We start from the raw sequence: 22,291 nt of genomic DNA on the forward strand, positions 1-22,291 counted from the left end.
AGCTATGCCCTTGTTCATCTTGGTATTCACCAGATGAACAAGGTTCTGGTTTTATGCTTCCCCTGATACAAAAATGGCCAACATCACATATTTTTTCTTTTTTAGAAACTGAGCCAATTGGGCAATAATACCCAGGGTCACAATCGCCAGTTGGAGTCTGTATTCCTGGTTCACTACAATACTTACCTGCTGTACATGGTATACAGTCATTTATAGATTTAGCATACTGTACATTTATAAAATACCCTTGTGGACATATTCTTGGGTGTTTATCTCCTTCTAAGCAAAATCTTCCCAAAGGACATGACAAAGACGTTTTATTTGTTGACATTTTAGGACAGTAAAAACCAGCAGAGCAATTTCCAGAAGGATTTTTCAACTCATATGTGTCACAGAAAGTTCCAAGCTCACACGGAACAGGTTCATAACTTCCAGTAGGACAATAAAACCCAGGTGGACAAGGACCTCCAGTCAAAACAGGTGTAGAAGATACTGAACCAGAATCGCAATACCAACCACCTTTACAATCACCAGTTGGAAGAATATTTCCAACTCCTAAACAATACTTTCCTTTAGGGCAAGGTAGACAAGCATTTGATGAATTTTGTTTAACTTTGTTATTGTAAGTACCTTCAGGGCATGGATATTCATCAAATCTACTTGTGCCCAATGGACAGAAATAACCTATTTGACATTCATTTCTTAAGTATGAAACTGAACCTTCTGGACAAAAATATCCTGCAGGACATATAATGCAATTTCCTTGGCCAACATCACTATTAAAGGTACCAGCAGCACAAAGTTGAGGCTTCCATGATTGTTTTTTGCAAAAATGGCCCGTAGGACAAATATCTCCAATTCCTTTGAAAGAATTGCCAAAAAGTGAAGTATAAGGACATGAATAATTTGTAACATTGTATGAACTTACAAAGGGACGCGGTACACTTGCACCTGAAACATAGGCATAATTTAAACTATTTTTAATGAATTAAAAAAAAGTGATAAAAATGTGTAAACATTACTTTTAAAATCAAATTTTTTAAATTTAAAAAAATACTCTTTCAATTTATATAAAAAATACCTAATTTCTCTTTAAAAAAAATTTCAACTCTTATGATACCAATTTTTGATATAATGTTGATAATGATGAACATAATAGTTAATAATTAAAATAATAATAATATTAACAAAATTAAAAAAAAACAAATTTATAAAAGCCTGCTTTACCTATTGTACAATAAAATCCTTCATCACAAGGTCCATCTGGTTGCACTAATATATTACCAGAACAATAATAACCTGGATCACATGGTTTACATTCAGAAGCTTGTGTCAATCCAGTTAGATTGGAATATGTCCCAGCTGGGCATTTTATCATGTTGACTCCAGTAGGGCAATAAAACCCTGGTGAACATAACTTATAACCTTGAGTAAAATTCAATGACTGTTTCCAAACTAAAGGATAGCAGTAAAATCCTTTTGGGCATAGAGTACAACTTGTTCGGCCTGTTGTGTTTGTAAAATACCCATTTAAACATGGCTGAGGCTCACTACTCCCTTGTGGGCAATGAAACCCTGATGGACATAAATACTGTGATGGCAAAGAACTGCCAATTGGGCAATACCAGCCAGAATAACAACTACCACTTACATTTTTTAGCCCTGATGTTCCACAATAAAAACCTAAATATTTTTTTAAACTATTTTTACTATTTAGTATACTTAATAAAAATAACTATTATTATTTTATGCAATAACATTAACTATATTATATCTAACAGTATATATTAAAACATTTAAAGAATTGGTCTTGATAACTGAAAACACAATAAAATATAATCATAAAAAAATAACATACAAATATAAAAAAATAGTATACAATTATAAAAGAATCGACTCAACGTATTTATTAAAATCTTATAACATTAAAATCTTCTATACAAATCTTAATCAACAAGTTTAAGATTAACAAAAAGTTGTTTAATATTTGTAAATGTTCACCTGGTGTACAAAACTGACAATCTTCTTTTTTGGTTCTTCTAATGTTCGGTTGAAAAGTTCCTGCATTACAACTTGTAGGTGTAGAAGAACCAGCCCTGCAGTAATAACCAGCAGGACAAGGAAATTCTTGTGAACTCTTTGTACCAGCTGGACAATAAAAACCATCTTCACATAAACTGTATGATGAGTTGAGCCCTACTTGATCGCAGAAGAAACCCTCTTTGCAATTTTCACATTCAGATGATGCTTTTAAACCTGATAAAATTTTTAAAAACAAAGTTTTTTGAGATTTTTATAACTTCAAGTCAACTTGGAGGGTGACAATACTTATGCTTGTATATATATATATATATATATATATATATATATATATATATATATATATATATATATATATATATATATATATATATATATATATATATATATATATATATATATATATATGTAACAATCATTTTTTCAGACAGCAAATCTGAATGAATGATTGCATGATTGCTGCGTGAGAAAAAAAGCATTTCAAAAATGGTTTTTAAACTTCAAGAAATATTGAACTATGAACAATAAAAATGCAAATTTTTTATGCATAATTTTTTTTGCTTGGTGATGTCTTTTTTTCTTAATTTATTCAAACAGCATTTGAATAAATTAAGAACTCTAATTATCTTTAGCAAGTTCTAAAGATAATTAGAGTCTAAATCTTAGCTTCTTGCCTGCTATAAAATGGTGCCTGTGGTTCACAATTTTAAAAATTCTGGAAATCGCTCTGACCCTTTTAACTATTACCCAGTTTTACTAACATATCAGTTTTCTTACTAACATATCAGTTTTCTTACTAACATATCAGTTTTCTTATCAACAATCAGTTTTCCTTACTAACGTATCAGTTTTTCTTATCCAAAAAGGTTTTAAATCTTTAACTAACAGGCTATTAATACCTTATATTTAGTCTTACAGCTTACTCTCTGACAATTAATATGAAATTTGAATTTTTGTTTTAATGCTTACTTGTTAATCATTTTAATCAAAAAATGTGTATTGTGTATTAGATGAAAGTGATGAGGCATGGGCTATTACTCATGACATGTCGTAGGCTTTTGATCTTTTGTCATAGGCATGCTGACCTTATATGGTGCATCTAATTAAATTTTTAAAATTATTGAATCATTTTTTATAACCACACCAGTGCTGTGTGCGAAGGCGCATTATCGTGGTGCAAAATCCAAGAGTTATTGGCCCATAATTCCGGTCTCTTTTTGCGAATAGCTTCACGCAAACGTCGCATAACGCTTAAATAATATTCCTTGTTGACAGTTTGGCCAGTTGGAAGGAATTCGTAGTGCACGACACCACAATAATCAAAAAAAAAAAAAAAACAGTCAACATGACCTTGATTTTTGAGCGACTTTGACATGGTTGCTTTGGTCTCGGCTCGCCTTTTTCACAGTATTCACTCGATTGGTCGGTTGTTTCAGGGTCGTATGCATAGACCCAAGTCTCATCGCCAGTAACAATTTGTTTGTAGACGTCTTGATAGTCAGAAAGCATTGCTTCACACGTTTTAACGCGACGCTCTTTTTCAAAGAAATTGAGAAATTTCGGCACCAAACGTGATTTGAGTCTGAGGCCCAAATGATCCTTCAAAATCGCTTGCACCGACCCAAATGATATTCCAACCATGTCAACAAGGTCTCGAATGGTTAACCGACGATATGCAAGCACCAATTCTTTGATTTTGTTGATGTGGCGATCATCAATCGAAGTCGATGGTCGTCCGGAGCGTTCCAAGACATCAACACGTTCTCGGACTTCTTTGAAGTCTTTGTACCGCTTGTAAACATTTTTTTGAGACATAGTCTCTTCACCAAAGGCCTTTTGCAACATTCGATACGTTTCAGCAGCAGAAATATCATTCCGCAAACAAAATTTAATAGCACTTCTTTGCTCAACAAAATTAGACATCGTGAAAATCGCCGAATGCACTTTTGGTACTTCAGAAATAAGCGTAAACAAAAAAAAATAATTATGAGTTTGACATGTAATTTGGCGCAAATGTTAATGACGTTCCTACCAACTTAAAAATAAAAAAGATTGGACGACTTGAATAAGGCGGGAAGTTTAAATTAAAAATTCACCTTACTTTTTGATCACAGTAGTATATAAAAAGAAACATTGCATAATTTTTAATATAAATTTACTTTTTAAATTCTTGTGCTTTATTTGTATTTATTTTAATATAAGCTCATATAATAGTGCATTATATATATATATATATATATATATATATATATATATGTATATATATATATATATATATATATATATTTTTTAATAATTCACCTCCCCAAGGCCGAAATCGCCACTACAGATGAGGAGGCTACTTGTGATTATAACCTTCTCTCAACTCTTTAACTCCGAAACACGAACCTTGAAGAACAAGGCCGCTGCACGGAGAAACAAGTTGAGCGCGATACTACCAGGGACGTGGCGGGAATCAAACTCAGAACCTCTCGCTTATGAAGCGAGCGCTCTACCACTACACCACTACCGCTATATATATATATTTATTTATTGAGTATACATATGTATATGTATAATCAATAAATAAATATATATATATATACTCAATAAAATTTATATATAAATAAACTGCATATACTTTATATAATATAAAATCAACCTGTTTTTGAACTAAATGTTCCCTTTTTGCATGGAACTGGATTGACAGTTCCTTTAGGACAATAATAACCTGGTGGACAAATATTTGCATCTTTGTTTTGAATGGGCTTTGGTGATTTGGCACCGCTCAGGCAAAAGTAACCTGCATCACACATACCAGTAGGTGCTATTAAACCTTTAAAAATCATATTATTTTCATTTTATTTTAAATAAAAAATGGTTTAATTAAATAATTCACTAAAACACAATAACTAATAGCTATCATTATTTTTTTTAATATGATATCCAGTGAAACATTTAATATGGTATCTAGTGAAAAATTAATATGATATCCAGTGAAACATTTACAAATTAGATATCAAATATAGACATAGGTATTGTAAATATATTATAAACATATAAATTACCAATTTGATCACAATATCTTCCTGCAGTACACTGAACACATGAATTAGAATTTATCAAACCAGTTTTGTTTGAGTAAGTTCCAAGTGGACAGGCTGTGTCTAAACCAATTGCACCAGTACCATTCGGACAAAAATGGCCTCTCGGACAAATATAGGTATTGAAATTTGTCATGTTAACCAGAGGACAATAAAAGCCATTCATGCATGGATAACAACTTGGTAACCCTGCAATTGGAGCATAGGTTCCTATTTTACAGCCAAGTGGAACTTGAGATCCTTCTGGGCAAAAATGACCAATTGGGCAAATTCCACCATACCCTGTTTCTTTATCATCATAGCAGGTTGAATTAAATAAAACACTATTCTTTAAAAAAGTCCCAATTGGTCTTGGCCTGTCTATGCCATACTTACACCAATACCCTGGGTAACAATTTCCAGTGTATGTTGATGCATTTTGGAATTGACAGTACTTTCCATTTGGACAAGGTTGGCATTCAGATACATCCTTATAGCCTTCTTCAACTCCAATAGTACCTCTAGGGCATGGTTTTAGATCAACTCCAGTGCCTGTAGGACAATAAAATCCTTTTGAACAAGGTATACCAGTTCCTGCTTGAAAGCAATATGAGCCACTTGGACAAGAGTCACACTTAACGGCATTTGTTCTATTTGCCATTTGATTAGAAGGACATGGAATTTGTTCTGATGTGCTACCGGGACAAAAATGCCCATATTTACAACTGTATTCAATTGGCTCAGGATCAGATTGTCCAGGAGGACAATAATAACTAAATTAAAAAATTTTTCTTTAAGTTAAAAAACTTTGTAAAATTATTATATAGTTAAACATTGATTATTTAAAAACATTCTTACCCAGGGTTACAATCTCCAGTTGGATTTATTTGGCCTAGCTCTTTACAATACTTTCCACCAGTACACTTAAAACAGTCTGCTTTCTTTGTTCCATGGGTAATATTTCTAAATGTTCCACTTGGACATGCAATCGGTTTACGAGTTCCAGATTCGCAATACATTCCCAGTGGACATGGAAATTGATTTGGAATTGTGGAATTTCCTGCGCAATAAAATCCAGCCCAGCAAAATCCAGTTGGGTCACTTGCTCTCATTATAGAGCAATACATTCCTTCTGGACATGGTTTACAATCATTTATAGATTTTGAATGTGTTTGATTGTTATAAGTGCCAATTAAACATGGTATAGGCTCATCTGTTCCATAAGGACAATAATATCCTTTTGGACAGTGACCATAGTTTAAACTAGAGTAATTAAAAAATAGCATATCAAGAAACTCAACACCATCTGCAACACCATCAGGATCTGCAACTTTAGCTCCTTTGCGACAAAAGTATCCTTAAAAAAAAATATATATATATAAATAACCATTTGATTCTTTATATATTTCTCAACTTTAACCTTATCAGTTTAAAACACAATAAAAAATGAAGTTTATCAGGCAACTAAATTTAGACTTAGTTACCTGCATTGCACTTTGTTGAAAAATCAATTTGTCCCTCATTGCCACAATAAAACCTAGCAGGACATGGAGTGCATTGATCAGCCCTTTCTAATCCAGTAGAGTTACTATATGTACCTTTTGGACATTTAAATTCATCTTTATATCTAGTACCACTTGGGCAAAACATTCCTTTGGGGCATATAAAACTGTAGAAATTAATAACAGAGCCATTATTAGCATTGCAAAAGTATTTGGGTGGGCAAGTCTAAACAATAACAGTATTAATAAAACAGTATATTTTGTTTCTATTATTACTTAATATCATTTGTATTTCTATCATTTTATATATGTATTATACATGTATGTGTGTGCATCTATGAATGTATGTATATATGTATGTATGTATGTATGTATGTATGTATGTATGTATGTATGTATGTATGTATGTATGTATGTATGTATGTATGTATGTATGTATGTATGTATGTATGTATGTATGTATGTATGTATGTATATACTGAGTATATACATATATATATGCATACATACATATATATATATATATATATATATATATATATATATATATAATTAAAAATTTATGCAATAAAAGAATCTAAATTGAAAAAAAATTATTAATATATGATTTAGGACTACCTCCCTATTTGGCATTACAGTACCAAATTATTAGAAATCTTACTAATAAAAAATCAACAACTCAAAACAAAATATTTTAGAAAAAAATCATAATAAACATCATATATATATTATGAGAAAAGATTGAAAAAGAATAAGATTGAGAAAAAATTTTAAATTATCTGATAACATTGCATAATATAAGAAAAGTTTAGAAATGGCCTGAATACTTTTTATGGAAATATTAAGGAAATATCAGAACAGGAATGACTATTTTGTAGGATAGAGGAAAGATTATAAACTGCCATATAGCTCTGTATGTTACTTTGTTATAAATAAATACATCTTATCACATGTATCTAAGCAACAATGTTTCTTCTAAGCTGGGCATACTTACGAGTTCAAAAATTGCATTTTACTAACTGTAATTTTACTTGTACCCATCAACATTCACTCATCAGCAACCAAACTTTCGGACTTTTATTTAACTAAAAACTTATTAAATTAAATTTGAGCAGAGAAACTATAATTTCATTATGCACTGGATTTATTATATTTGTAAATAAAATATTTGTAATATTTAAAATAGGTTTTAAATTTTTTGGTATACTTTACTAAATGTGCTTCAAATTTTAGACATAGTATGTGAGACAAATTTCTGGACTAAATCAGACAAATTTTAAAAACTCAAATAAATGAAAGTACACTGCATTGGCTACAAATTATTTAATATAGGTCCCCTTTTCTTTAATCACAGACTCGATCCAGGACTAAAACCCAGTCAAATAGTTTTGATGAAATTGGCTAATATGGCTTACCAGATCTTGCGGGCAGAGACCTTCAGGGCATTGATGCTGTTATGGGGATGTTCAAAGGCTATATGGAGTAGTCTAATAGGTTGAGGTCTGGAGAATTGGGTGGCCATATATCTTTTGACCATAAGTCCAGGAGATTTTTACTAATCTATTCCTGAGTCTGTTTTGCCCTGGTTAAAAGACTTTTTCATCAAATGTGTTAAAGCCCTAGCTTTAACACATTTGAAGAAAAAGTCTTTCAACCTTTCAACTGAAATTTTAAAATAGAAAATGTCTATTTTAAAATTGCAATCTGAAAGGATTTTAATACTTCAAATTATCTAAAAATTTAAAATACCTATTTCACACTATGTACACTTCTATTTTGACACCAAAATCAAAGAATACTAGTGGCATTTTTTTACCATCTAATAATAAAATGCCAAAAACCATTAGATGAGTCCAGAACTTAAACTAGATGTTATCTGAGACTTTTTATGAAAAATAGGCAGTATTTTCTTAGATTTTAAGTCTTTTGGCCTTCAGTCTTTTTGTTAATGTTAATGTCAATTTTAGTCTGTAAATTTGTCGCGCACACTGCACTTGCTCACAACTGCCCATGATTTTAAATAGTTAGTAAAACATTGCCTGATAACACTTCATTCAGTTTGTTTTAACAACCTGATAACACTGCATTCAGTTTGTATCTCTTTTAAGCATTCATGCAAATCAAGCTATGTGTTTCAGCATGATCAAAATAGTACTTTCTAATTTATCACCTATCAAATATGTTAACAGCATCATAACATAACTGTAATCTCTTACAAACGGACTTAACTATTTGAAAGATATATAGAAGGAAAAATAAGTCACAATAAAAATATAAAGTTATATATAGGTAAGGGCTCAAAATCAAGCAAAATAACATTATCAATTTAAATAAATCATAAGAGTTTTTAAAAAAAAAAGAGTTTTAAGAACTTACGAAGCATTTTAATATAATACCAATATTTTTTTTTTAACTTATCTAAAGTCATTGTATTGTGATAATTTGCCTTTATAAACTCAATTCATAATACTAATTCTGTTAAGTTAATTGTCCCAAAATACACTGCTAATATAATATTAAACATACCTTGCAAACTGCTTGCATAATTTTATCTTGATAAAAACCAGATGGACAAGGTACTTGATTTTTAGAGCCAAGTCCGCAAAAAAAACCAGCACCACACTGAAAGGCTACAGGACTAGACGTTTCTTGGCCCTCTGGACAGTAATATCCAGGATTACAAGAACCAGTTGGGTACAGATTTCCATAACCACTACAAAAAAAACCAGCAGAACAACTGATGCAATCTGTAATTGCTTTATTTTTAACTGTGTTCAAATATGTTCTTGGAGGGCAAAGTATAGGAATGTGAGAACCAGAAGGACAGTAGGCTCCTTTTGGGCAAATTCCTCCTTTAATGTTATCATCTGGTTGCGATGTACTAGCTCCAAGTAAACAATAATATCCTGATGAGCAATTTCCAAATGGTTCTTTAAGACCTTCATTGGGACAGAACATTCCTTTGTCACATAACCTTGGAACTGAGGAGCCTTTAGGACAATATGACCCAATAGGACATTTGCCACCTAGAGAAGTAATGACAGGTTTTGCACTATCAGAGCCTGATAAGCAGAAATAACCTGCCTCACACTCTCCAGAAACATTTACTAACCCTAAAAACCAAAAAGATCTCAAATATTAAGTTAATAAATAAATACATAATTATAAACTTAAAATTATGCACACAAAAAAAAGTAATTATTATATTAATCTATAAATATATCAAAAGTATACAAAATTAATATCTTAATATAAAAAAGTTTGCATATAAAATAATAATAATAGTAATCATAAAGAACCTGGAGAATCACAATAATGACCAGATGTACAATTAATACAATGCTGCTTTAAATATCTTTGAGTCAGATTATTGAATGTACCAGCTGGGCAAGCATTTATGGATTCTAAAGTAGAATTTTCTTCACACCAATACCCTCTGGGACAATGCAATGGTAACTTGCTTCCAAATGGGCAATAAAATCCTGGAGGACAACCTAAACAATTTGAACTTCCTTCTTTGTTATTGTAAGTTCCTGGTAAGCAGAACTCTGTTCTGTTTGAACCTTCCTTACAAAATGTACCTGGGGGGCAAATTCCACCATAAGAAACATTTCTAGGTTTACTTTCATAAGAACCTTCTAAACAAAAATATCCTGGAGAACATAATCCAGTTGGGCTTGTTTGATTTCCAAAACTGCAATAATGACCAGCAGTACATTTTATGCACTGCTTCACAGATTTTAACATATAATCATCTTTAGGAACATAATGACCAGGAGGACAAGGATAATATGATGCTGACCCTTGAGGGCAAAAATACCCACCTTTAGGACATGGACCAAATTGACAATTTTCATTTGTACATTCTAAAGTGCTAGGATTTGCGATTTTTGCTCCTTCTTTGCACCAATATCCAGCATTACAAAGCCCAGTGTAATTTCCAATTATAGTTCCATCACAGTATCTTCCAGGTGGGCAAAGTGAACAGTCTTCAGACTTTTTTAAATATAAAGAGGCTCCATATGTCCCTATAGGGCAAGTTAAACGCTTTCCACGAGCAGTCAAAGAACTATTACCTTCTAAGCAATAGTACCCTTTAGGACAAGGTTGAGGTAAAAGAGGACTTCCAATGCATTCAAAACCAGCTGGGCAGACAGAGCAAGAACTTGCACCATTGCCTTCAGCATAGAACCCTATTTAAAATATAAGGCAAATAGTAAATTTAAAAATATTGTAAATGCAAACTAATTACTTTATTAAAATTTACTTACCATCTTCACAAAGTTCAGGAACTGAAGTTTTTCCAGGGCAATACCTTCCAGCAGGACAAAGCCCACCATTTAATGAATTGCTTGGAGTAGATGAGGTTACACCTAAGTTGCACCAATACCCTGGTTTACAACTTCCGGTAGGTTTAGTGTTATTAAGACCTTGACAAAAATGGCCTTTTTCACATTGAGAGCAATCAGACAATGATTTGCCACCATCCACAGATCTACAAAAAAATATACGCATATATTTATTTATACCATACATACATACATACATACATACATACATACATACATACATACATACATACATACATACATACATACATACATACGTACATACGTACATACATACGTACATCCGCACCTTTAGTGAGACCTCTCTTTTGGCGTCCAGCAACTGGGATTTTCCTAAACTCGAGTTTTTTTTTTATGTTTATTTTTTTGTAAGGTAATGTTAAGGTAATTATTATTTATGTATGTTTGCTTATCATATCACGGATTTAAAACGATGAAACAATTCGCATGTCCCGGTATTGGTGATATTTCGAAGTAAATCTTTTTTTTTTTGCACCAATGCTGGGACTTGACTTTAGGCTGCATTTATATTGCACTAATTTTTTTTATCTTTTTAGTCTTGATTTTTGGACATTATTTTGTTGGTCATCTAAGGTATTTTGTGGTCCGTAGTTTTTTTTAATATGTTGAACGATTTGTGGCAAATACAATAACAACAAACGAACTATATACCAAATATAACTTTGATTTCCGGTAAAAAAGCTTCTGAAGGACTGCAAAACATATGATATACGTATAGTATTTTTATGATGATGAACTGCTGTATTTAAGAAAATAAAACTTTTATACTTGGAAACCCTGTCGCCTTATTTTTTTTTGGTTAAAAGACATCATACGAAATAGGGTGCAGTTTTGAAGACGTTACATTGAATTCTTAGTTCTAATATAAACTCCATAATGACTTGAGTTTCAGCATATTCAATGATTTTGAGCAATTTAAAAATCTCATAAAGACAAGTGCTCTGAAGCATACGCAGAAGCAAAGAAGCTAAAACATGGCTAAGCTACATTTTTCTATTTTAAACTTAAAAAAATTTACAAGTATCAAGTATACAAAAACAACAAAATACTTATTATAAAGTTTTTTTTGTCAAACTGCACATTTTGACATCTTGTGCCACATCTGTCCATTTTTCTCTGTGCTATCTTTCTAACTCAACTTCTTCTCACTTTTACTCTTGTTTACTTCTATTCTTTTTTAAACTCACTTACTCTTGATCCGTCAAATCAGTTTATGATGCTCTTTAGTGAGCTGAACTTATCTTCACGGGCCTTGGTATGTGGCCTCTATATGGCAATTAGCTGGTGGAGGATAAACCACAATATAAAAATATACTAAACATTTGTACTATAGTTATTTTGTAAAGAATTTTTTGTGCAATTGTATTTATCAAAGTTTCAATTTGATCATTGCTTGATTTTATTAAACAACATTTTGTCTTACTTTTTAAAAAAATTTAGGAAGTGACTATCAGAACATCGCGCAAAACAGTTAGACGAAATAGATTTTTTGTTTTTTTATAAAATTTTCAATGAAACGAAATATTGCTTTGAGATTAAATTTTAACTTTAAGCAATCTTAAGACCTTTGTTGTAACTATGGTATTGCAGGACTCGCTGACGCAGAGAGGTTTCCAATTCAAAAAGGATCTATTTTCTGGCAAAATTGTAAAAAATATTATATTTATTTTACACAAATGGAAATTTTCTATTCAATGTTTAGATTATTTAAAAATAAATATAATATCCTGTAACCATTGAAACTTTAATATTTAATTCTAATAATTTATTTTATGATTTATAATTGACTGTCTGTAAAGTTATGAAATTTTAAAAATCTTACAGGGTATTAATTCAAGTTAAGCATAGTTTTAAGAACCGTGGCGCAGTGGTTAGAAATCTGGCTCAAAAAGAAGATGTTCATGGTTCTATGCCAGCACATACAATAAGCGCATGACAATAATGTCACATGGATAAATCACATGAAATTATTCAAAAATAAAATTTTTAAAAATATTGAAATACTTTATATCTACTATCTACTAAGTATATCTACTTATCTTTCATTCATTGTTATCTTAATTATGTTAACAGACCCGTAGCAACCGAGGCAGAGGTGGGGGGAGGGGGGCAGCAGGGCATTTGCCCCCTCTCCCTTTCCCAATAATTTGTCAATAAATAATTTTTCAAAAATTGACTGAAAAAAAGACTAAAAAGTGTTAAAAAAAAGGTCCTTAAAACTATTTCGGGGCCTCTTAATCCAGCACTGCCCCCTCTCCTACCCCGGCCCCCCCAACAGTATAACTTTTGTTCCTTTGGGCCTGTGTTAACATTGCTTGGTGCAGCACCAATAAAAAAAACTCAACAAACTGTTCAACAAACAAAAACATGCCATAAGGTGGTAGTACCCTTTAAGAGAAAAAAAATTTAAAACTTAATATTTTATAGGAACATTTATATGTCTTTCTGAAGTGTTAGATGAAATTATTTTAAAAAATAACAAAAATAATTTTTTCAACCCCCTCCTCGGTAATTATGCGCATAAATTAACAAAATTTAGGCAAAAAAAATGGACCTTTTTTTAACAAGAATATCTTGGGAACCATTCATATTCTCCAAACCAGACTTTATAAGTAGTTTTATATATTTTCAAAAAATGTGCTTAATTAAAAATCATATAATAAAACAACATTTAACAACTTTATATCATTAAATTCTGCCAATAAAAAGAAAAAAGTAAAAGTACAGCTTGCTAAAGTTCAAATTTTAATACTTTAATATAAAAAAAGTTGATTTTCTTTGGTTCAGCACATCACTAATGCACTCAAGAATAATTGCTGAAAATTTGAAAAAATTCCAATGAGCGGTTAAAAAGTTATCTTTGTTAAAAAATTAAAAAAAGCACAAAAAGTTAATTGCTGAAAAAACGCAATTTAAAAAAATACTAAAAGTACATTAAGTTCTTTACACAATAAAAACCACCGCTGTCGTATGCAATATCTTCTGCTTCATTATGTTGATGTAAAACCTTTTTGAGGAACAATTTAGCCATAAGCACACAAAAAAACTATACAAATTGGACTTGTATTTTTCAAGATATTGAAAGAAATATATCTTTAAGGCCCGTTGCTAAGGCGCTTTATTATCCAGTACCAGATTTATTCAGCCCTTTTAATTTTTTTTTTTTAATTATAAGAGTAGACATAATAAATAAATGAAAATTATAAAAGTTTAAACTTTGAAAAAAAAAAATTTCAGCCTGTTTTTTGGGGTACTATCACTTTGAATATGATTTTTATGTACAAAATTAATAACAATACGATGTTGAATGTTTTTAAAGCACTATTTAAAAAAATACAACAAAAGTATCTTACTAGACATGCAAACAATAATTATATTTTTATTTTCACAGCTAGAGGCCCCCAATTACGGAGCATAGTAATCAGAAACGACATCAAAATAATTGCAAACATAAATAACTTTAAATTAAAACTAAACGAAACAAATTTAAGTAATCAAAAAATGGAGGACTACTTCTAAAGCTATATTTATTTATTGGCCTTTGATAACATTTTTAATGACAAGTTTTTAATTGCTATACTATTTACGGAGTATTAGGGGCTCAGCATGAGGACTATTTTGTCTTCTTCTTGTCCCAACCATTTGCATATTTTACAAAAACAAAAGTGGTAATTATTTTTAACGCCAAATTTATATATATATATATATATATATATATATAAATTAAAAAAAAAAGAAAAAAGTAATGCAACATTGAAATGGAGGGTGGCGTAAACTTCCTTGTCAAATGCTCTTTCACGTAGTTTTGCATTTTTTTAAAAACAAAACAAAATCTAGAAAAAAGATTTATTTAATGGGTCTCAGTAAAGGTGCTTAAAAAAAGAAGTATGTAATACCTGACAATTAAGCATAATCATTACTAGTTCAATTTAAATTAAATATTGAACATTTAACACATAATTAAAATATTTATTTTTTATTATTTTTGAAATGTAGGGTTTCTCAACCGTCATTAAATTAACAATAGCTTAGAAAGTTTGAATTTTATCTATGTCTCAGTTACGGTGCATCAAAAAGTTATATATAAGAGAGTTTAAAACAAATCAAAATCTAGAAAAAAGATTAACAAAATAAGTTTCAGTAAAGGTGCGCAAAAAAAGAAGCATGTAATTCCTGACAAATTAGCATAATCATTCCTATTTCAACTTAAATTAAACATTTAACTTTTTATACATGATAAGAACATCTATTTTTTATATATTTTTTGAAATTAAAGGTTTCTTAACCGTTAATAAGTTTACAATGGCTAAGAAAGTTTGAACTTTATCTGAGTCTCAGTTACGGTGCTTCAACAAATTATACAATAGAGAGTTTGAAACAAATCAAAATCTAGAAAAAAGATTAACGTAGTAAGTCTCAGTAACGGTGGATTAAACAAATAAGCGTGTTATACGTGATTGATATGCATAAACGTTTTTAATTCAATTTAAATAAAGTATTGAACATTTAATACATTACAGTTAGAATTTAATACATACAGTTTGAATATCTTTTTTTATATATTTCGAAATTAAAAGTTTCTCAACCGTTATTATGTTTACAATAGCTTAGAAAGTTTGACTTTTCTCTGAGTCTCAGTTATGGTGCATCAAAAGTTTATATATTTGAGAGTTTAAAGCAAATCAAAATCTAGAAAAAAGATTAACGTAATAAGTCTCAGTAACGGTGGTTAAAAAAAAAAAGCATGTAATAGGTGACAAATAAACATAAACGTTTTTAATTTAACTTAAATTAAGTATTGAAATTTTAATACATGGTTAGAATATTTATTTTTATATATTTTTGAAAATAAAGGCTTCTAAACAGTTTTTAAGTTTATAATAACTTAGAAAGTTTGACTTTCTAAGCTATTATTTGACTCATCTTTATGCGTAAATATATGCAATCTAAAATTTGATTTGATAAATTTTGAATGAACAAAATTTTGCATTGAAACAAAAATGAGTTTTATATAGTGTAAAAAATTCCTTTTACTTAACTTATTTATAAAATATTTACAGTTAATTTTGTAAACTAAATTCCGATTCCAATTAAAATGAAATACATTGCGGCAAGAAGCAACAAACTAGTTTTAATAAACTTCTTCAGAAACTCTCAGTAGATGACAAGTTTTATCAAAGTTTTCTTTACTCGTGTTTGTTATTGTAGTTGTCTTTAATGAAGTCAACAATAAGTTATCTTTGTAAAATTAAAATTAAAAAAGATTACTGCACAGCAATTCATAAATTCGCATCAAAGAACTTGATTGTTTGCATTATTCTTGCAAATATAATTTTAAAAAAATTGGCTATATTTTTAAACAGAAATAAAGTAAGTATCATAGGTTTGAAAGGTTTAAAAATTTGTTCTTAGCTTGTTACAAGGTATTTTTACTTGAGAATCAGATCTCAATAAAGATATAGAAAAAGAGAAAGATCTGTTAAACGCCGAAAACGATTGAAGAATGAAATATTCATTTTAAGGATACATGTAGATCATTGCCTTAAAGATTCACTCCATTTAAAACCATAATTGTTGAATAAAATACGAAAAAACGACATCATATGTCTACAGAAGATTAAGCTAATAATTTAAAGTTTATACTTGAAAAATTTGCACAATAATCTATAATCGTCTACAACTACTTTTTTTTTTTTAAAGTAATTGTAGGTGATTAATCTAACAAGGAAGTTCATGCCTCTTTAATTTAAAATAAGAATTAAATATTTGATACAGTATTGTACTTTTTTTTATTTTTATTTATTTTATTATCTTATCGAAATGGTTTTTAAAAAAAATTTTTTCTTTTGTCCATTTAGTAAAATAAAAAAAATTGTTTAAATTCCTTTAAATGATTTTCCCTTACGAATTTTTTCTTCAAGACTCATTTTAAATGTCTTTGTTCTTTTGCGTTCCAGTACTCTACAAAACATACGACGCGGGTTTTGAATTGGATGGGCACAATCATCAACTTCTAAAAAAGTCTTCTAAATCTAGAAACTCTGATAAAAACGAAAAAAAATGTTTTAAAAAAGTTGGGGGGAGGTCCTGTGCTCCTTGACCTTTTTCTCCCGGCGTCGTCGGCCATGTTCTATAATAGAGCCACTATTGCACATTTTAAAGTTTGTTCAATTTTGTGCCAAATTGACTTTTGTACCTTTCTCAGCACTTTCATCAGTAATTTTTACTAGTTGATGGTTTTAAATTATTATTTTTGGATAAATATTCTGTCGTTCCGTGTAAGTTATATTTCAGTATGCCACGTGCAGTACCAAAAAAGGTGCAATAAAGAATTAAGGTAAGTAAATTCAATTATTGGTTATTAAAAAACATAGTGCTATTGTTTAAAAAATGGTTCAAATATTTGTTGGAATACTTTTATATTAGCAAATAATTAAAATTTTTGTTAGAATATTTCTATGTTAGCAAACTTTACAGTTCTTCGTTCAGAAAGTATGAATTTAATCTGAGTTTCAGTTTCGGAGCTTCAAAAAAATTCCAGAACAAAATCTAAAAGAAACAAAATCTAGAAGAAAAATAAGCTAATACGCCTCAGTAACAGTGATAAAAAAAAAGCAAGTGTTATCTGACAAATAAACAAAAACGTATTTTATTTATTTTAAATTAAATATTAAATTTTTAATGCATTGAATTTTTTTATTTTTAGTTATTACTTGAAAATAAACGGGTCTCGACTGTTATCAAGTTTACAATGGGTTAGAATCTTTGATTTTTCTTTGAGTCACAGTAACGGTGCATTGAAAAAAAAACAGTAGAAAAAATTTGCCTCATGTCTGAATATCTGAAATCTTAACTCTAAAATACATGACGGGGGTTTGTATATTTTTATTACCTTTTAACTAGTAATAGTAAGTTTAAAAAAAATGAAAATAAGAAAGTTTTTTAAAATCATTTTCACGAAATTTTTCTTCAAAACTTAGTTTGAAAATGTCTCTGCACTTTTGCATTCGATTGCGCATTTTAAAGTTTGGGGGAATATGACTCTTGTATCTTTCCCGACTCTTTTTTAAGTCATTTTTACCGGCACATGGTTTTGAATCTTTTTCTGTGTAAATATTGTGGCGTTAATTAGAGTATTAGTTGAGAGTGTGCCACGTACAGTAAGTAAATTCTTTCCTAAAGCAGTAAAAAAATGTTATCGTTTAAACAATTGAATATATATTCTTTTTATATATTTCTTGAAAGTAAAGGAGTCTTGAACGTTATTAACTTTACAATTGCTTAGAAATTATGATTTCCCAAAGCTTTAAGTCTCAGTAATGGTGCATCAAAAAAACATTTTTAAGAGATTTAATTAAAATCTTGAAAAATAATCAAATTTCTCAGTAATGTTGTTTAAAAAAATAATAAATAAATGTTCTGTCGTTTCGTAGTAATTTCAGAGTATGCTACGTTTAGTACCGATAAAGGTGCAATTAAGAATTAAAATTTGTAAACTTAATTTAAAATAATTTATAAAATATATGTTACCGTTTAAACAATGGAAAATTTATTTTTATATATTTATTGAAAGTAAAAGAGTCTCGGGGGTTATTAAGTTTACAATGACATAAAAAGTATGATTTCCCCATCGCTCTGAGTCTCAGTTACGGTGCATCAAAAATTATTTTTTGTGAGAGAATCTTAATCTTTAGGTTTTAATTTCAAACTTTTAATCTCTCTCAGAGAGATTGATCAAAATCTAGAAAAAAGATAATATTTACAAGTCAGTAAGGGCGTTTAAAAAAGTATTAACTGTAATACATATAAGCATTAAATGTATTTAATTAAAACTAAATTAAAAATTCATAAAACAGTATTAGAATTTTTATTTTTATATATATAAAAAGTTAATAATATATAACTTGTAATTCTTCACCATTTTTAAATTTAAAATGGTTGAGTTCTGACCATTATTAAGTTTACACTGGCTTAGAATGCATGATTTTCTCAGAGTCTAAGTTAAGGTGCACCGAAGAATTATTTTTTTATAGATTAAGTCAAAACAAATTCTATTAAAAAGGTAATAAGTCTCAGTAATGGTGTTTATAAACCTATTTCATTAAAATTAAATGTATTATTTCAAAAAGTCAAAATAAATGTTTATTTGTCAGGTATTACATTCATCTTTTTTTTAAACACCTGAGATCTAGTTTAGATTTTGTTTTGTTCTAACCTCTTTTTAAAAAAATATTTTTTTTGATGCACTGTAACTGAGACTCCGATATTAAATATAAGATTTTATATATAATATGTATAATATCTTATATATTCTCCGATATTAAATATAATATTAAATTAGATATTAAATATAATATTAAATATATTCTCCAATATTAAATATAATATTAAATTAGAGTTGATTATCCGGTGATGATAAGCTCTAATTTAATTGAAGTATTTAATCAATTTTTTGTTTTGTTTACCCTATCATTTTGTTTTCTATATCATAAAATATTTTTAAGCATTAAACCTTATTTAATAATATTAGAGTATCTATAATTTACATAGGTATTTACTATAATTTACATAGGTTACTATAAATTATATTATAATGAAAAGTATCAACTGTATTAATATTTTAGTCAATTTATATGCATAAGCATAGTCTATATTTATAATTTCTACATAATTTAATAATATATAATGATATTAATGAAATCTAACAAAGTAACAAGTTATTTTGTTGCCAGTTACTTTTTTGAAAGTTGAAGAAGTTCTTATTTTATTTATTTATTTTAATTTTTAATTTGAAAAGCCTAAAGTAGTTGTTTAACAAATTTACTCGCGTTTTGCACCATTACAAAGACTAATGCATAGCAAGACATTAAAACAATATTTTTCTAAACTATGAATGTTAAATTGTAATGTACAGTAATAGTAAAATTGTAAAAAAAGGCAATATTTTTAAAAATGTAATTAAATAATATATTTAGAACATTTTGAAAACAACATGGAAAATAAGAAATGGCCATCTAGAAACAATGTACCTTCTTTAGAATGCGATCCAACTGCATATAAATGTTGTATAGAAAAAGAGGATCCTGAATATTTCAAAAAATACTCTATCAATGCTATTAATTGTTAGTCAAAAGTGAATACATTTATAGTTAATTTTAAATTTATGGGAATTAACATTTTTATATGAATTGTTTTCAGGATATAGTGTTTTCACTGAAGTTATACTAAAAAAGGGTCAATTTATATGTGCTTATTTTAGTGAATTAATATCTCTAGAAGAGGGTGAAAGAAGAGAAGATATTTATGAAGAAAACGAAGGCAGTTTCATTTTTTTTTCTTGAACATGAACGACTTAAGTATTGGTAAGTATAACAATTTATTACAAATAATTTTTTTTTTTTTATATCTACAGTTTTTTATTTGTTTATTTTAATGGATTGTTTTAATTTAAAATTTTTTTTTTTTGAATTTAGCATAGATGCAAATAACACTGAATGTATTGGTAAATATATAAATGATAGTCCTGTGAAGAGTGCAAATGCTATTATTAAAGTTATAATGGTGGATTTTCAGCCATATTTGAGTATCTTTGCACATACGACAATTTTACAAGGCATTGAAATTAGATACAACTACAGTCGTATAACAATTTATTATGGCCACCCAATAAATTTTAACAACCTTGCTTATCTTTTGTTTTCTTGGCATTATAGTTCAAAATTATATAATTTATTTTATTTGGATGCATACAATATAGTTATACGTTGACAAAATTATTTAAAATTTTATGCTGGTGTAAACACTGTCATTTTTGACAGCCATTTTGTGTGACGCCATCTTGAGACCGCTATTCTTACAGTGCACGTGGTATTCACCACGTGCACTGTAAGAATAGCGGTTCATTAACATTCTCTGTTAGTTTTGGTATATTTTTCAAAGTTATCATTATAGTAAGTACTCAAATCGACTAATATTACTTTAAGAATATTACATTACATAAATTAACATAAAAATATTTTTATTTCACTCAGTATTTTGTGATTAAAATTATTTTAAGTAATAATAGAAACTTTCGTACTAAAATTGGTTATTTTTTTAGAAATGGGCAAAAAAAAGGACTTATCTCTAGAAATAAAAAGTGAAATCCAAGCACTTCTTACAAATACTGGTTTTTCCCAAAGAGGAATCGCCAGAAGATGTAATGTTTCTAGAGTGTCAGTGCAGAATATCCACAAAAAAATTGTCAACATGGAAAACCTGACTCCAAAAAGGACTGGGAACTGTGGTAAAAAAAGAATTCTTACTCCACGAGGTGAAACAATTCTTACCAAAATAGCATTGGAAGATAGGCTAGCATCAAATGATGATATCACTGAGAAGTTGGAGAGCTCTGGTATTAAGATGTCCAAGAGAACGGTTCAGCGTCGTCTACACGATCTTGGCTACAGCTCAAGACATCTGGCTAAAAAGCCAAAATTAACGCCTAAAAATGATGGAGAAGCGATTAGAATGGGCAAAAAAATATAGAAATTGGACTGAAGATGATTGGAAAACGGTATAACAGATTATTTTATTAAATAATACTTTAAATTTTTTAGATAATCCATGCATTGTGGTCAATGAACCATCGTATAATATTTTTAGGTTTGCTTTAGTGATGAGAGCATGTTCCAAGTCTTATCAAAAAAAGCACAATACGTGAAAAGGAAGGTTGGAGAGAAATATTTAAGTAGCTGTATTATTCAAACCGTCAAACATCCAACCTCGGTGATGATTTGGTCGGTCATTTGTGGGAAAGGAATGGGAAGGCTGTACATTGTTCAAGGGATAATGAACCAGGTGCAGTATAAAAATGTCCTGAACAAAGATTGTTACCCCAATTGACGGAATGGTTTGGTCCAGAGGAAAACAAAACAATCATGCAAGATGGAGCACCATGCCATACGGCTAAGTCTATCAAAATCTTTTGGAAAGATAAAAATATTCCTTTGTTGGACTGGCCGGGAAATTCGCCGGATCTCAATCCTATAGAGAATGTTTGGGAGCTATTAAAAAAGGAGGTGGCCAAGGAAAATATTACAAACAAGGTGGTTCTAATAGAAAGTATTATAAAACATTGGAACCACAATGCAAGATTGCAGGAAATGGCAGAAAACTGCATAAAAAGCATGCCTGAAAGGGTACAGGCAGTAATTGATGCAAAAGGGGGGGTTACAAAATATTGATTGTAACTAAGATATTATATGAATATTTTTTATTAAAGTGTATTTATTCTTATAAAATGGTAATTTTTTATTAACACACAACCTGATTTTTT

At 29.4% G+C, this 22,291-nt stretch overlaps 1 protein-coding gene across 3 annotated transcripts in view; it reads right to left on the reverse strand.

Annotated features, from left to right (window-relative positions):
* LOC100200840 (uncharacterized) overlaps positions 1-22,291 on the reverse strand; it is a 117,594-nt gene that overhangs the window by 52,439 nt on the left and 42,864 nt on the right. For all 3 annotated transcript variants that reach the window (XM_065787928.1, XM_065787929.1, XM_065787927.1), the window contains exons 19-28: positions 10,876-11,099; positions 9,904-10,797; positions 9,131-9,717; positions 6,587-6,830; positions 5,961-6,459; positions 5,088-5,875; positions 4,682-4,855; positions 2,002-2,256; positions 1,228-1,683; positions 1-951 (exon numbers count right to left, since the gene is read on the reverse strand). The exon at positions 1-951 is cut by the window's left edge and continues 768 nt beyond it. In XM_065787928.1, the coding sequence (XP_065644000.1) occupies positions 1-951; positions 1,228-1,683; positions 2,002-2,256; positions 4,682-4,855; positions 5,088-5,875; positions 5,961-6,459; positions 6,587-6,830; positions 9,131-9,717; positions 9,904-10,797; positions 10,876-11,099 (5,072 nt within the window). The remainder of the gene's footprint in view (positions 952-1,227; positions 1,684-2,001; positions 2,257-4,681; positions 4,856-5,087; positions 5,876-5,960; positions 6,460-6,586; positions 6,831-9,130; positions 9,718-9,903; positions 10,798-10,875; positions 11,100-22,291) is intronic.

This window comes from Hydra vulgaris, chromosome 01 (assembly GCF_038396675.1).
Source record: "Hydra vulgaris chromosome 01, alternate assembly HydraT2T_AEP".
Classification (NCBI taxonomy): Eukaryota; Metazoa; Cnidaria; class Hydrozoa; order Anthoathecata; family Hydridae; genus Hydra; species Hydra vulgaris.